The sequence below is a fragment of the Phascolarctos cinereus genome, unplaced genomic scaffold (genome assembly GCF_003287225.1).
Source record: "Phascolarctos cinereus isolate Bilbo 61053 unplaced genomic scaffold, phaCin_HiC Scaffold_5;HRSCAF=322, whole genome shotgun sequence".
NCBI lineage: Eukaryota > Metazoa > Chordata > Mammalia > Diprotodontia > Phascolarctidae > Phascolarctos > Phascolarctos cinereus.
In genome coordinates, this window is record NW_027555958.1 from 93,230,918 (window position 1) to 93,248,825 (window position 17,908).

General features: G+C 42.3%; 1 protein-coding gene across 1 annotated transcript in view; it reads right to left on the reverse strand.

Moving 5' to 3' along the window:
- Positions 1-8,074: 8,074 nt before the first annotated feature.
- Positions 8,075-17,908, reverse strand: part of SYTL3 (synaptotagmin like 3) — a 93,725-nt gene continuing 83,891 nt past the window's right edge. The window contains exons 10-13 of the mRNA XM_020986706.2: positions 17,459-17,637; positions 14,662-14,764; positions 13,118-13,288; positions 8,075-10,475 (exon numbers count right to left, since the gene is read on the reverse strand). Of these exons, the coding sequence (XP_020842365.1) occupies positions 10,407-10,475; positions 13,118-13,288; positions 14,662-14,764; positions 17,459-17,637 (522 nt within the window). The 3' untranslated portion in view covers positions 8,075-10,406. The remainder of the gene's footprint in view (positions 10,476-13,117; positions 13,289-14,661; positions 14,765-17,458; positions 17,638-17,908) is intronic.

Below are 17,908 nucleotides of genomic sequence, written 5' to 3' on the forward strand. Positions count from 1 at the left end.
TGAGGTATTTATGACCATCAGATCAACACTGTCAGAATCCTTATGTTGGCAGGGGCCCAGAGCCATAGAGAAGATCACCAAGATAAGAAAGTTCCTGGGCTCTTAGGCATTTTCCATTCACTTGAACAATAGTTATTGAATACCTACTATCTACAATATTGCTTTGAGTAAAGGTACTGGGGATGCAAAGAAGAATAAGACAACCCCAGACCTCAAGAAACTTTAAGAGACAAGTAGTAACAAAGGCTGATAAGATACTCAGGAAGGTCTTTTAAGTCCTGGCTACCAATGCAAGGTAGGGTTGGTCAATGAGCTCTGAGCGTCTCCAAATCAAACAGTAGCAGAAGCCTTCAGGGCCACCATTACTCTGGGCCTCTCCCAGCACCCTCACAGACTTTGTCAGCCTTCAACACCGAGTCAGCATTACTGATCCAGCCTGGCCAAATATTCCCATACTAATATTGGTACCTAACTCCTCGTAACCCAGACCTTGAGGCTATATAATTCATAACTGCCACCACTAAGCATCGCAAAATCCTTAGGCATGAAGATACTTCCAAAGGTCTTTTAGCTGTCCAACCCCACTGTGTGCCTAACCCAAGGAAGAGCATATAATTAAAGCTACAATTATCATCTGGCTCTTCAAAGAGACCATTAAGGGTTACCTGTGAGTGAAATCTTAAAATCCCAGCCACTTGTGGGACGGGGCAGCAGCTAGTGGTGTGTAAAGGGTAAAAGACAACATCCTCAAAGTGACCAAGTCCCAGCTGCCCACCTTTGTTCAGGTCACACACCAAAAGTTCCCCTCCATCTACAAAAGAGAAAGTTCCCAGTGAGCACAACAGGGGAAATCTCTACTTACCTCCAAAACAAAACAAAAAAAATTTCAACTGATTGAAATTCTGACAAAGAACAAAAGCTTTCTCTTCCTCCTCTTTAAGTAAATAATTTTTAACCAAATAGCACAGGATATAGATATGTATGTACATGTGTATGTATGTATGTATATGTATGTATATCTATGTGTATATATGTTATATGCACACATATATATAATCTCAAAATGGCACGAGACACAGGCTGTGTGTGTGTGTGTGTGTGTGTGTGTGTGTGTGTGTGTGTGTATTCTCCATGCAGTTTGCTCAGATTGTGGTAGTTGTCTGAAAACATTTAATGGGCTGTCATTTGGGCAGCTAAGTGTCACAGTGCATAGAGTTTTGGGCCTGGAGTCAGGAAGACTCACCTTCTTGAATTCAAATCTGGCCTCACACTTACTAGTTGTGTGACCCTGGGCAAGTCACTTAGCCCTGTTTGCCTCAGATTTCTCATCTGTAAATGAGCTGGGGAAGGAAATGACAAACCATTCCAGTATCTTTCCTAAGAAAACCCCAATGGGGTCATGAAGAGTCAGGCATGACTGAACAACAAACATGGAAAAGAGGGCTTAGATTTGTCTGCTGGGCCAAAAAAAGTGAACCAGAGACAAGGGATAGATTTGGGCTTGACAGAAGGGGAAACCATCCAACAATGAGAGTGCTCCCAAAGTGGAAGGTGGCTGTGGGTTGCTTAGCAGAGATTTTTAAGCAGTCTTGATGACCACTTGCTGGATTTGAGGTAGACAGGATTCTTGTAAAGGTATAGACTGGACTAAATTCTGGGAGGGCACAACTCACCTGCCACTCAGTAATTACCTGCATGTGAAATAAGCCTGGCTATGGTTTCTGGAAGGCTCAGCTGGCTTTCCAAGGCAGAAGCACAGGGGTCCCCAAGGAGATGCTGCTCCTCAAAAGTATGGAGGAAGAGGCTTTGGAGCAGACATTGAGGTGGCTGAGGTGATGCCTGACGCTAAGACCACCTGTCCCACACCCATCATTCTAGGCTGAGGCTAAAGAGTTTGCCCAGGTGATTCAGACTGTGATAGGTGTCTGGTAATCCAGGATCTCTGGCACCAGGGGCATTCAGCCTTTCCCCTCCCAGCTGAGCTTTCTCCAGCCCTGGACCATCCCCAAGGGCTCCAGCTTGAGGTCCACCTCCCAGGAAGCCTTCCTGCACTCGGTGGTCCACCTTGGTCTCTCCCAACCTACTCTCTGTCTTGTCTACATCCTTTAAATGCCTTTCAAATCAATCAAGAAAATTTACTGTTGATTTTTCAAGTGCCGGGCACTTCGTTAAGCGCTGATATGCTAAGATGCTTGTGGAATTGGATTGGCCGCTAGCATTTTTGACAGAGTAGTAAGCTGGAATTTTTGTACCTGGGGCAAACACCATAAGAGAAGAAAAACACAGTCCTAGGAGGCGGCAGAGGGAAGGAGGAGAGATTCTCATGCATAGAGTTAGAGACAAGGTCATCATTAGGGAGCTGCCCACCCCTATTCTCCTAAGCAGTGGAAGAAGGCTATCAGGTAGCTTCCTATTTAAATAGACCTAAGTACCTGGCTATCAGAAATAATTAGTTATGTTTTCACACTTCCCTGATTACTAGGGGATAGTGTGTAAGTGTTTATAGCAACCAGATTCTTGAAGCTAACTCCACCACACCCCCCAACCTCAAAGTATCATGTTAGACGTGGAAGACCCTTCAGGGATCACTTCATAATAACAGTAGCTAGCATTTCTATAATGCTCTACAGATATTATCTCATTTTATCCTTACAAAACCCCTGTGAGGTAGGTTATTATTATCTCCATTTTACAATGAGGCAACTGAGGCAGACAGAGTTGTTAAGTGACCTGTCCAGGACCACACAACTAGCAAGTTTCTGAAGCCAGATTCCTGATTATGACATTCCTGGTAGTCTAACGTTCTATTCACTGCATCCCATCTAGCTGCTTTTAGTCCAACTCCTTGATCTTACAGAGAGAGCAACTGAGACCCCACACAAGGCACAAAGGAAGGTTCGTTCAGCTCTTATCAATTAAGCCTGAGCTTCCTTGAAGTCAAATGGAGCTTGAATCTCATAGACACACAGACTGTTAGAGCCAAAAGGAACCTTAGAGGTGACTTCACCCAGCCCTTTCATTTTGCAAAGAATGAAGCAAAGACCTAGAATTAGTATCAGAACAAGGCTGAAACCCGGTTCTCCCAAATCCCAGGCAATCCCCTTCTTTAAGTAGAGTTTTGGAAATCTAGCTTCCCATGGGAGTCAGGTGGGTGAAGGTACCAGCCCTTTCAGGGCCTCAGCCCCCTGGATCTCATCACTTGGGGCAAATAGCTAGGCAGGGAGTCCTCCTTCATTCTCTCTCCCTCTTCGCCTCCCTTCTCCCACCAAAACCATCTTCCCTGCATCGTTTCAGCTCCCTTTTTAATGTGTTGTCTTTACTTGCTAGAATGTAAGTTCTCTGAGGGCAGGGACTATTTCTCTTTATTTGTATTTTGTATTCCTAGCACTTAGTACGCAGTACCTTGGCCATCGTAAATGTTCTATCGATAGCTATCCATCTGTACATCCATTTATTTGTCTATTTGTCCATCAATGACTCACCATTATCAACCAGCTGACATCTAAACTCCTTAGCATGACATTCAAGGTCCTCAACAATGTGGGTCCACTACCTTTTCAATTTTATCTCACCCTATCAGTAGTGGCCTCAAAATCAGGACCACCTGGATTCAATGTACTGTACAATGGCAGGTAGTGGCTGTATGGTCTTGGGCAGGTCACTTAACCTTTCAGTGATCCAGGAAATTTTCTAAGGCTGTAATTTTTAGAGCAAGTTCAGACAAGTTCCGACTTGCATTGGAGAGATAACATTTATTGAGCCTTTACTGTATGCCAGGCACTGTGCTAAGTACAAATACAAGCAGGCAATTTTGTTCCTTCCCTCAAAGACTTTATATTCTAATTGGCGAAGAACACATAATGGAGAACTGGAAAATAGGGAGGAGTCAGAATGGTGTAGAAATGGATGGGAAGTGATGAGAGGGGCTAATTTCATTCAGCAAGATAAAGCCACAATTTGCCTATGGAGGAGGGACCCCAAGGGCAGAGTCTAACACTGTGGTGAGGGAAAGGTCTTATCCTGAAAACTATCCTTCCCAAGAGATAACATGGTATAACAATAATAATGATAACAACAATTAGCATTGTGATGTTTCAGGGTTTTCAAAGAATCCAGCTCTTTCCCACCTCCACATCTTTCTCCATTCCATTCCCCTGTTTCCCTGTTCCTGGGGGGATATGGGGGCTGTGGGGGGCTGTGGGGGGTGTTGTGAGTAAGAGAGAGGTGGAGCAGGGAGGGAGAGAGAGAATGATACAAAGCAAACTTTAAAACACTATATAAATGTGAGTTGCTGTTATTATTATTATTATTATTATTATTATTATATTATTATTATTAGTCTAATTCACCAGTCTCTAGTCTGGTGATAACTTCATTTCCTCAGCTTTCTACTGCACTCCTGCTGAGCTCAAGCAATGTCTATAGAGTAGTACAGAAGAGAGTTGGTATAATTTAACAACTAGGCTCTCCAGGGGGAAAAAAAGTATACAAAAGATTTCATAAACTTTTAAGTTTAATCTGCATTTGGGGGGGGGGTTGAGGCAATTGGGGTTAAATGACTTGCTCAGGGTTACACAGCTAGTAAGAGTCAAGTGTCTAAGGCTGGATTTGAACTCAAGTCCTCCTGATGCCAAGGCTGGGGCTCTATCCACTGGGCCACCTAGCTGCCCCTTAATCTGCATTATTAAGACTTACTTAAGTCTGGACCAGAAGTGTAAAACTTACAGTCTACAGGTTATAAGCTGCCATAGAATTTCCAAGTGTGGACCAAACTAGGTTAAAATCTCATTGGAAAATGTTTAATAAAATAAAATTGAAAATACAGTACAATACAAATAGTTGTAGCAAATTTCTGAGATTTAAAAGCTCACCGTGAAAATTTAGCAATCAGCTCGCTAAAGGCCATGGGCTCTGGATCCAGCACAGACCCGCCCATACCTGCGTTCTGCCTCCCCATTTCACCTATTGAAATTCTTATTACATTACGTTATGTTATGTTATAGTATATTGTCATATCATATCTTTGTGGCTTAGTCATTTTCAGTGGTGTCCAACTCTTTGAGACTCTCTTTAGGGTTTCCTTGGCAAAGACCCTGGAGTGGGTTGCCATTTCCTTCTCCAGCTCATTTGATAGATGAGGAAACTGAGGCAGACAGGGTGGAGTGACTTGCCCAAGTTCACATATCTAGTAAGTGTTTGAGGCCAGATTTGAACTCACAAAGACAACTAGGACAGCACTCTATCCACTGTGCCACCTGGCTGCCTTAAATTGTACAGTATTGTGTCATGTTGTGTTGTGTTATCATGTCATGTTATGTTACATTATATTATATTATACCATATTATATTACATTGTATATTCCCTTATATTAAAATATTTACCTTCCCTTCCATCAAGACAAAGCTCACGTACCAACCACCTCCTTCGTGAACAGTTCCCTGGGGCCTCTATCTAAGAGCAATCTCTTCCTGTGAGCTCCCAGATCCACTTTTCACACTCTATGTTCTATTGATTAGAGTGCATGACTCAGCTGTCCTCCTAGAGTCTAAACTTTTCAAAAGTAAGAGCCACGTCTTTGAGAGCAGCAAGGTGGCACAGTAGATAAAATACTGGACCAGGAGTCAGAAAGACTTGAGTTCAAATCTGCTTTGATACACTGTGTGACCCTGGACAAGTCACTTAACTGCTGATTGTCTCAATTTCTTCATCTGTAAAATGGGAATAATAATAGCACTTACCTCCCAGAGGTTGTGAGGATAAAGTGAAATAATACATGTAAAGTGCTTTATAAAGCTTTAAAGTGATACATCAATTTTAGCTATTTTTATTTTTTGTCATTTTTTAACCCTAGTCCTACCAGAGTACCTTGCACATTTAGGACTGAAAGAGACATCATCACCAACTCTTTTTGTCAACAATAAAATTGAAGGGTGAAGTGAGGAAGTGATGGCCAACGGCCCGGAAGAGGCAAATGGCAGAGCCTGGATCTGATTACAGGTCCTCCAACTTCAGATTTGGTGCTCTTTCCACAGTAAATACTATGCTGCCTCAAAAAAAAAATATTTGAGTTGGATGGATAGTTTCATGCACTCAGGTGGCTAGAAGCCTTGATTAGAAATGAGGGCAGAATCCCAGCAGTTAGGAAACGAGTTGTCCCTTTTCTGACAAATGAGCGGGATCCCATCCTTCCACCTTCAACTGCTGAGAATGCTCCTGGAAGCCCTGGACCATGAGCCTACTCCATTGCTGCCACATCTAAACCATCAATTCACAAAGCATGAATAGGACCACTCTGAATGCATTTACAAGCAAGCCAGGGTAAGTGGGCAAAAGGGTTAAGGGGGGGAAATAGTAGGCTAAATTGGGGAAAGTGGGTTCTTTGTCCAACATATCCCTTCCCTGCTTTTAGAGGATATCTGACTTTTCCTACCCCTCTCCCCTAATAGAATTTCACGACTGTAGGAAACACTGTGATAGCCAGAAGTAGAAGAAGCCCTACCTCTAATTATAAATAGCTTTTTCACCCAGGACAAAGGAACAGTTGCGGTGCTGGGGTAGTGTTGTGGTTTCAGTCATGCCAGAAAGAGGGAAGACTCTAGCCCTAACCCTGATTCTTCACTCCAGCCATCTCCTACTATGAGCTGCCATCCTACAACTATACCCTCCAAAATGGACCTCCAGAGGCCATGCACACCCAGGAGGAGCTTTGAACTCCCTGGGACAATGTTTCTATACTCCAGCCATCTTCTGCCCTGTTCCCTCCTTTCTCCTTTCCAAATTTCCGCCTCTTCCTCCAGGAACTGTAATGAAACCAGTAGTACTACTGCTTCTAGAAAGCACTTTCAATAAAGTGTCCACTTGTTCCACTCTGTGCCTTCCCAAACCAAAGAACCTGTCCCTGACCGCTAGTCCCCCATATATGTTGCCCCCACCTGCAGTGGGAGCATTTAGGAATGACAGATAGGCTTCCTAGCAGCATAGGCCAGTAGAAAAACACGAAGTGAGGCACTGTTTGGGATGATGGGCCAACACAGAAAAGAATGCAGTTGTGACAGGAAGGAGCATGCCCTCCCCCTCTCAGGAAGGAAGTACCCCACCTTGGAGCAAAGCTCTATTTGCCTAGAGCAGGACTGGGGAAACTGTGGCCCTCTAGGTCCTCAAGTGTGTAGCCCTTTGACTAAATCCAAACTTGACTGGGTTTTTTTTATTCAATCAAAGGGCCACACTTGAGGACCTAGAAGGCCATATGTAGCCTCCAGGCTGCAGGTTCCCCACTCCTGGTAGTGTTAGTTAAGGTTCTGCTGCTTCTAGTTTCCTTTAAGCAAGTCCCATTAGACTCCTGGCAGTTTTGTAGTCTTACAGAGTTAGAAGGGTGTGAGTCTTCTTACTACTCAGAGGGGAAACAAACATGAATTCCAGTTCTAGAGCACTGTTTATTGGTAAGTCATTTTCTTTCTGGTGGTCAGTCATGGGGCAGTTAGTCAGTCAGTCAGTCAGTGATCTGTTCAGGAAACTGTGGAACCTGCCTCAGTGCTGGGGCCCAAGTCAGAACCCTTTTCTCATTGGAGAGTTCCATCCAGGTCCTCCATTTTGGAGAGAAGCCAAGGTTGGTCAACCTCCTGGCTGTGCTTCTGACTTTCTGGACTTCCAAACTCTATTTAGCCTTCATTCCTCCAAACTCCCTTTTCATTTAACTCCCTTTTGCACGTTGTCTTCCGCCATTAGAACAAAAGCTCCTTGAGGGCAGGGACCATCTTTCATTTGGCTGGCATTTGTATCCCTAGCACTTAGCACAGTGCCTGGCACATAGTAAGTGTTTAATAAACACACGGCCTTCACTTGCCTATTAAGTGCCTACTGTATGCAAGGTACTATGCTGAGAGTGGGAGAGGGAATATAGAAATAAATAAGATGACTCCTTTCAAGGAATGAGCTTACAATCTTGTAGGGAAGCTAAGATATGCATCTAAATAAAACATAGATTAGAACATGATGAGTGTGGAAGAGGCATTTAGAATGAGCAGATGAGGAAGAAACAACTTTGGGGGTGGCATTCAAAAGAGACTTCATAGATGAAATGGTAGACTTTTATTCCAAACGTAACACCAAATAAGATGGCATTTCCAGACACAGAGTAGAACAGAAAAAGAGGATTACACATGAAACTGCAGATTTCTATTCTACAGAGCTTGCTTTTCTTTAAGTATATAAAAAGTAAAGACTGACTTTCAAAGCTGGTCTGCTCAACTATGCTCTTCTGACTTTCAGTTGTCTTCTCTACATTTTTAGAAAGATGCCTCAATGGCGCCCTTTTCTTCCTTCCTTCCTTTTTTCATTTCTTTTTCTTCCCTCTTTTCTTTCCTTTTTCTTTTTTCTTTCCTTCTTTCTATCTTTTTCTTTGTTTCCTTTTTCTTTCTTTCACTACCCCATCCCTGGAAAAAAGAAATAAGCCATATTACAAATACACAGTCAAGCAAACAAATTCTTGCATTGGCTGGGTCCACAAATATGTCATATTCTCCACCTGTCAAGTACTGGGTGGTATGTTGCATCATTAGTCTTCTAGACTGATAGTCAGTCATTGCATTAATCAGAGTTCTTAAGTCTTGCAAAGTTATTTAAATAATAAGTAAAATTAATAAAACCGGTACTTTTTGATGAGCTTGAGGATAAGTCTCTCCAGGCTTAGGAGAGATGCCTTGTTACCTGACATGGCAATATGAGAGATTTGGCACACATAATTAACACATGATGTACTTTTTTGAGTCTCTCTAGTACTTCATAGGTGCTTGGAAAATATCAATTGATTGACTGAAGGATTCACATTGGGTATTTACTGTTTGAAAGAGTCATCTAAGCCCATGACTTTGGCTGACATGCTTGGCCACCCTAAGATGACTGTCCTGGCCCAGTGCTACTGGGTCATGATCTGTTAGCCAATGTTCTAAGAGATAATCAGCCTCAGAAATTGTCACCTGGGGGCAGCTAGGTGGCACAGTGGGTAGAACACGGTCCTGGATTCAGGAGAACATGAGTTCAATTCTGGCCTCAGACACATAATACTTACTAGCTGTGTGACCCTGGGCAAGTAACTTAACCCCATTGCCTAGCCCCCCCAAAAAAAAAGAAAGAAAGAAATTGCCACCTGACTAGCGGCCCAGGATCATAAAATTCTGGGTGGGAGGAAAGAATATCAGTTTGATTCACCTTGCTACCAGTATCTTTGTTTAGAGGGAGGGTAGAATTCCTTCCACTCCCCCACCAAAAAAAATCAAATCTTGATCAATCAAAACACAAATATGGTCTGTAGATTATCCAGTTCTCTAGTTTCTCCTTTAACCACCCAACATCTGCCTTTCTGCAGCTATGTAGCCACTCTGGTAGAGAGAAGGGAGGGTCAAAGAAAAGATCAAATCAAAACAATGATCTTAACATTTTTTGGTGCCAAGGGAATTGTTGGTGAATGGAAGAGATTGACACTGGTGATAAAAGCCAGAATGTGGGATTACCCAGGAGTTCAGCTATTCATGAAGAATCTCCCCAAAACTTCTCTGCAGGCCCACCACCCAGATTGGAAGGCAGGCCAGCTGGACATCAGGGACTGGGCTGGGACACAGTTTCTGGCACTTTTGTGGTGGAGGAGGCTGTGCATTTAGTAGCATCAGGACGTTCTTTAAAGGCTAACTATCAGGATGGCACGCTGGTAGAAACTGGCCCTAGGGGTGTGGAAAGAAAGTTAAGAATCTCACTGAGTCTGTGTCGAGAACAAGAGTGTGAATCATATTAAGATTAACTTTAATAAGAAAAAATGTAACGTGTCATGGATTAAAAATAAAATAAAATTTACAAGTATACGATGGGGAAAACATGGCCAGACAGTAGTTTGGGGTAGGGGAGTAGGGCTTGGTAGGCTACAAGGTCAATATGCATCAACAGTATGATACTGTGGCCAAAAAAAGCTAATTCAATCACGTGTACTCTGCCCTGTTCCATCCATATTGGGAACACTGTGCTCAGATGGGGGCCATACATTTTAAGTACATGGATGGACGCATCCAGAAGAGGGCAACCAGAATTAGGAAAGGCTACAAGATCACACCATGTAAGAGTCAACTGAATGAACCAGGGATGTTTAAACTGAAGAAGGGGAGACATGGTAGTTGTCTTTGAGTATCAGAAGGCTGTCACTTGCTGTACTTGACCTCGGAGAATAGGATTATAAACATTGGACGAAAGGAGCAGAAAGTCTGATTTAGGCTTGATGTTAGGGAAAAATCCCCAACAAACAGAACAATGTCAAGGTGGAAATGGGTGGGCAGCCTTGGGTGGAATGGCTACCCCCTGGAGCACTTCAAGCAAGGCTGGACCCACACTTGCAGGGCATGTTTGTTTGAGAGGACGTTCTTCAGGTACAGGCCAGACCAGAGGGCTTCTGAGGTCTCCTCCAGTTCTGAGATTCTGCCGTTCTGTAATTCTGTGAAGGAGAGGGAGAGAAAACCACAGCATGAATCAGAATCAGTCCAGAGTATTAAAGGCATGCCTTGGATTTATGGAGCCCTTGCCATGATTCTGGCCTGGAGCAAGAAAGCGAAGGGGTGGTTGGGAATGGAGCCCTGATGATTTGGCCCTGAGCCTTACCCTGAAAAACTGCAGGAGGTTGAAGGAGAGCAGAGGCTGCCACACCTCACCTGTGCACTGAGCCCTGAGATACTAGATACAAAATCTTTGATCCTAAATAGGAGCTGATACTTATTTGGATGAGCAATGCTAAGAGAGCGCAGTCAGTTTCTATATAGGAAAATAACTCATTTCTGGAATCCCTCTATTTTCTTATTGGGAAGAGTATGTTTAAAGGGAGTGCAAGCAGGTATATGTAGGTAGAAGCAGTAGTGTAGATGTGACTGCCAGTGTGTATTACACTGTGTTTGAGATACCCCAGCTCTTCATCTCATTCTCAACCCCCAACTTCTACTTTTTTTTTTCTTTTAGTAAAGGCCAGCAATAGTCATCAATGTAGAAACTCCCTCCAGGAATATGGATTAGTAATCTGCCTGCAATTTAGGGAGTTGTCTGGTGGCCCTGAGGGTTTAGGTGGCTCATCCATTGTCACACCACTAATTTATGTTAGGAGCAGGGCTTGAATCCAGGACTTTCTGAATCCAAGGTCAGCTGTTTATGAATGTGCCTTTTGACTTCTCACAAGGTCCTCCTCTTCAAGATTTAAATAATTGAGGGTTGGGTATCTTTTCAAGTTTACAACAGAAATAAAGGAGAAAAGGCATGTTGGAAACCAACATTCTGCTGAATAAGAAGCCTCCCCCTCCTTTCGTCTCAGCGTCTAAGAATATTCTTTGATGCCTTAGTCCGTGGATACACTCCATGGCCCACACCTCTGAGCTCAGGCCTCTCTTATTCTGGAAGGCATGAAATAACTTGCTCCGTGATATGTGTAAGAGTAACACCCTGCAGTGCTGTGCCATCAGCTAGAAGATGAGAGAGAAGGGGCTGCCTTTAGCTTTCTGTGTGTCTCCATACCTATAGGAGTCATCTCTTCTAGAGGGTCTGTCTTTGGTGGGTCAGCGTGGGAGAGGTCTGTATGTTCTTACACTACCAAAGTGAAGAGTTTCTTTCCTGGTGACCTTTCTAACTGATTTGAATTGTGGATGTTTCATTTCTTTGCATGAAAAACATTCCTTTGCCTCTGCCCTTTATGAGCTATGAGCAATGTATTTGCTCACTTTGATGACTCTTCTGTCCCTTGCCAGGTCTTTGTGAGTTTAGCCTGTGTTTAATTGGCTCTCTTAGTACCCATCCGGGAAAATGCTGAGGACATCTTAGAAGCTCCTGGCTTGATGGGCTTAATGAATTCTACTCCCTTTGAAGTGCTGGTGGTCACTCTTTAAGATCAGAAGCTGGAGCCTCTCATCTTTATCCTGTCTTCTATTTTGGTGTAATGTTTACTAATGTTCTAACCAGTAGATAATCTAATTAAACACAAATGATTCCAAAATGACTTAGTGCCAATAACCAGTCATTTGACATCTGTTAAGCTATCGTCAATTTCATTTTTGGTGAATATTGTTTAGAACTCACCATGCTGGACTTGGAGTCAAGAAGGTATGAATTCAAAATTTTCTCAGATACGTGCTGTGTGTGACTGTGGGCGAGTCACTCAACTGTCTTAGTTTCCTCATTTGTAAATCCAAATCCCTAGGTATGAACAGCTTTTCACACTACAAAGCTGCTGTTAGAATTACGGAACCAATTCTGAAATAGCTACCTCTCTGGTTCAGTGTTCTAGACTTGGTTAAATTTTCTAAAGATTATTTGCTCTAATTAGCATGTCATTCATTACTTTAAAGTTATTGTTTTTAGGGTACATTTGGGACTGAAATTCAGATGATCACAAATGAGTGGAATCAGTGGTTCATTACCCTTACCTCAGTGGCAGAGGAGCGGATTGACTAGCACCCCAAGGCCTTCTCATGCCTGTGATTCCAGGTTGTGGGCTTTAGGAATTTCAGGGAAAGGTGGGGTGATCGTCACCAGCCAATACTAACTACAACTGAAATTTGGAAGGAGGTTCAGGAAATTGAGTAAGGTGCCAAAAGGAAGTCTTTGGCAGGAAACATGCGGGCTCTACAGTGGTAGAGATACTCTACTCCCCCACAGTTTCTTAATCAAATAATTAAAGAAAAAAAAATAACACCTTTACTGAAGGGGCCCTGCATTATCTGTCATAGCACACTCAGAGCATGAACTCCTGACAGTCTGGCTCAGATCTCTTTTTTGTGTGTGTCACACTGAGTTTGCTTTAAAAAAAAAAGGCCTAAGAGGATATTCAAATGTTTAAACAATACCTTAGCAATGATTTTTTTTAATCACAAAGTAAACTAGCTCTGTGAAATTCTACTATGCCATCTGACAGTTTTAGCATTATCTTACCTAGAGAATTTAAATGAGTCCTAGCCAGCTAAGCCTTCCATGAAGGCAAAGTGATTGAGATCCACTTCTTCCCAGTAACCTTTTCATCCCCCCTGGCCCTCTGAGGGGTTGGTTTTAAGAGAGATTTTTTTTCTGCCACATGACCTGAACCCCATTGAACTCAGGAATCACCTTAGCTTTGAGCTGATGCCAGTGGAATGATTGTACTGTACTATCTTCGAAGTTCCAGGAAGCCAGAGGAATCAAAACTTCTCCCAGAAACACTTTCCGGGTGAGGGTCCCCAAGTGCCACGCGGAGACCTGGAGCAGCCGGGTCTGCAGCTGGGAATACTCCACACGATACTGAAAAACAGCAATATGGGAGAATGTCCTCCACCTGTCTCTTTGCAGCCAGGAAGGCACACATAATACCATATAGCCACACAACACAAAGAACAGTGCTGAGAATAGAGAGGAACACAGGGAATTGTTCAAGATTCAGGCATGCTATTAGAGTCTAAAGAGAGAAGCTGCCCAGGGCCTGCCTGTACAATGATTCTGAAACACAAACAGTCCCACGGCTTCCCGGGTGTCAAATTTCCATTCCAGACTTGTACAGTCAAACTCTCGATCTGGAAGAAGCCCAGCTTTACTGTACTGAATTGGCATCTTCTGCTTAAAATAGGACTATTTGCTCTGGCACCCAGGGTGAGGTTCTTTCCTGGCAAGTCCTAGGAATCCAATCCAATCAAATGAGCATTTATTAAGCACCTTCTAGGTACAAGATTGCTCTAAGATCTCACTTCTGCCCTACAATGTGTTAGCTATCCCTTCCTGATTTTGTGCCATCCATAAATCTGGTAACCATGGCATCTATACCTTTATTCAAAGCACTGATAAAAATGTTGAACAGAATGGGATGAGGGGCAGAACTCCATGGCATGAAACTACAGGCCTCTCTCTAGTCCAATGCTGATCTATTAATCAGTTTCCTAGGTCTGGGTATTCAGCCTGAGCATACCTAACTGCTATAATTTAGCCCACATCTTCCCATCAAAATTAGTTGAAACCTGGGGTGGGGGGGTGCCATTCATTATCTGCAGAAGAAAATTTTCTACAGATGTCACTTAACTTCTCAGAACCTGTTTTCCCATCTGTAAAATGGGGGAAATAATATTTGCATTACTTACTTCACAGGGTCATGAGGAAAGCACTGTGTAAAGTGTTACATCCATGAGTTGCTATTCTTATTAACATGTACCTCACGTATCGTGTATTCTTTTTAACATGTATCTTATTTAACATGTATCTCCATTCACACAACACACTGCTTCTCTGATATTCACCAAGATTCAACAAGTCAAAGGATTTTTTTTAAACTTGTCCCTAGCCCAGTTCAGAGATAGATCATGGGGTCCAGCCAGGTTCTCTTTTTCACCCTTTCCCCCCACAGAAATCATTAACTAAACATTGTTCCCAAGTTCAATGGACACTGCACTTTTCCTGAACAAAGGCTCAAATTTATTTTTTCCCCAACTTGCAACTTATTGACAGAGGTTTACAGATATCTATGTATAGGTTGTTGGTGGAGTTTTGTTTTATTTTGTTTTTTAAATTTTAATTTAACTAACCCACGGACTTGGTAAAACCCATTAGTTTGACTTTGACCATGCAAATATTGGGCCCAGAGTAGCAAAGGGGCCAAAGCCTTTGAATGAATGTTGACCTGCCTGTACCTTCAAAGTCTCATGAAAGAGAGGATCCACAGTGTTCTTTTTGACACTTGTCTTCCTCTTGGCCTGAGAGCCTCTATCAGGTAGCAGATAGGTCTTTATATAGCTGAGGACCAAAAAAGGTAAGAAGAAAGAAAAAGATCAGGATTTCTTCTACGTGACATTCCAAAAAAGTTGAACACCACGTAATGAATGGCAAACCTTCTCTTCCTGCCCCACTCCCCACCCCCTGGTCCTTAACCCTTGTCTTTTGCTTCTTGAAACCTTTTCACATTTTTAAAGTAAATTTTAAGCTAAAGGGTGTAATTGGTGCCCCGAAGGATACATTTATCTGTATAAACTGTGTGTAACTTGAAGCCCATTGGGTTTCAAACTTATTTTAGCTAAACTTGGATTGAACAAAACTCTTTGAAACGTTTTCTATGTAACACACGCATACAGAAACACCTCACGTGATGCCTTCCAAAGGGAATGTACATTGTGTGGGCTGTCTGTTCTCCTAGTCTGACCTATTTTTTTTTTAATGTTTTGTTGATATTCTTTTTTCTCCCACCCAGTCACTTCCTAATGATTCCCCCAATATTGACCCCCCCCCGACCCTTTCTATATAACAGTGAAATGCAAATTACTCATCGTCGTGCCTGATAGCATATGTCTCATTGCACTCCTTCAGTGCACCATCTCTCTGACAACAGGCAGAAGCAGGTCATGCGGTTTGGACAACACCTTACTTACTTATTTGTTCTTGCAAATACTCAGGATTTAACATTAGAGAAACCAGGAGCTCATCAATTTCATTGTAATTATTATAATTTTACTTTATATATATTTATATATACTTACATATTTATTTTCTATATATTTTATATTTGTATATAATTTTATACATAATTGTATATATTTTATATACTTTATTGTATATACATTTATAAAAGTTTGTATCCTGTTTTCTTTGCCTTATAAATTAAAAGAAAAAATACAGGGGCAGCTAGGTGGTACAGTAGATAGAGTAACAGCCCTGAGTTCAAATCCAGCCCCAGACACATAACACTTAACTGTGTGACACTGGGCAAAGTCACTTAACCCCAATTGCCTCACCAAAAGAAAAAAGAAAAAGAAAAAATGCACTCAAAAATACTACCTGGTATCTACACAGTGCTTCAAGGTTTGCAAAGAGCTTTATACCAGTTAACTCATTTGATTCTCACAATCCTATGAGGCAGGTGCTATAATTATCCTCATTTTACTGATAAAGAAACTGAGGCAAAGAACCATTAAATGACTTGTCCATTGGTTACACAGTTAACATCAGGGTCAAGATGTGAATTCTGGTCTCTCCTGACTCCAAATTCATCACTTTTTCTATTTGTGATCCTGCTTAATGCTGAAAAGGTATTCACTCTGATATCAAAGGATAAAAGAAAATAACTTCCCAATCAAAGAGTACAGTGAGGAGTATGAAGGATTATTCTAGCAAGGATGGTGGTCAGCTGTTTCCCCTTCCTCACACCCCCACAGAAGACCCAGTGAGGGCAAACTACAACATAAGAGGTTTCAGTAGATGAAGAACTGCTGACCACATGTTTACTAAGGAATGCTGTAGAATCTCCTCTGGGGTTTTTTAGAAGAGAATAAATTCTCATCTGTCTGGGAGTGACTATGCCTGGGGGACTGCGGGGGAGGACAGAGAGTTGGAGGCACAGACCCACATGCATACCCTTACCCTCAGGCTCCAGCTCCCCCAGCTACTCATACAGAGACTACTGGGGACACATAATTAGAGCCAAGCACATCTCTATCAGCGCTCTGTTCCTCACCATGCCCAAAATGCTGAGTGACTCTGTGAGGGCTGGCATTAGGAGCCAGGTCACTCCACAGGTTATCATTCCAATACTCTTTGAGTGGAGGTTCCCCTGAGGGAGCAAGGCCAGAAATGCACCCTCAGATTGTTCAGGGAATTCACACCCAAAACACCCCACAACTCATGGGCACTAATTCACATATTTTAATGAATATACCCTTCATCAAAATTTCACTACTAGCACACACCTGCTTTTGCTCAGAATTGCTCTGTCTGATTCCACACACACTCTGTCTTCTTCTCAATCTCCTCACAATGCACAATGTCCAGTCATCATAAATACCCAGAGACAGCTTCCAACCATAAGTCTCCATCAATTACCAGTGAACAGAGGACTTCAGCTACCATTCTTATAGCTGGGAGCACTGGGCAAGATGAGGTCAATTAGTTGCTATTATGGACAGCTGTAATTCCTCCTCAGGGACTAGTTGCTTGCCTTTCAAGTTGGGTGTCCCTAAAGTCTAAAGGTAGGGCTAGAAGACTGAGGCTTAAATTTTTCCAGCAATTGCCTTCAAGCCACTAAAAACATAAGGGGCCACTGCTATTTTTTAAAATCTCAGTTAAGAGCTTTATAAGAGTTGATAATCCCCCTACATCTCAGGCTTAAAACAAAAAACAAAGGAAGATACAGGAGTCCTCAAAGTATGGTCTGGGGATCCCTGGAGCACCAAGATACTTTCAGGGGGAACATGAGATTAAAACTATTTTTATTATAATACTAAGACATTTAATTTCTAATATGATAAATATCAATAGGTATAACCCACATAAACAAATGCTATTGCTGGGGGCAGTTCAATAATTTTCAAGAGTGTAGAGAGGTCCAGCAACCAAAAAGTTTGAGAACCACTGATATGGGGTATAAAGGAAAGAGGTCAGAGAGGAGAGGAAGAATATTTTTCTTTACCATCATATGAAAAAACAACAATAGCAACTTACGGATTGCATTTTTTCTTCTTTTCTTCTCCAAAGGCTAGGTTCCTACAACCTTTGATGCAGATTTCTAATGTAGAAGCCTTAAAGTCGTACTGAAGGGAGAATAGTATTTCTCCAGTTACATCAGCATTGTCAAAACTGCCCACCTCTGTACAAGTGCTGCTAATGCTCACCAAACTTCCCTGGAAAGAAAAAAATGGATAACAGAAAATGAATCTGCTCCACCATAGTCAACTTCGCATACTTCCTGATTTCAATATATCAAGTAAATCAAAATTAACAAAACCAATAGAGCCTAATGCTATTACATGTCAAAATGCCGCTATTTTATCTGTATTTGGCTAAAAATGACATAGTGCTACCCCAAGGTCTGGGCCTCAGACACACCTGAAGCTGGAAAGGCTGAGTGTCAATGACCTCAGGCTACTTCCAAAGAACCACGGTTTAAGTGGG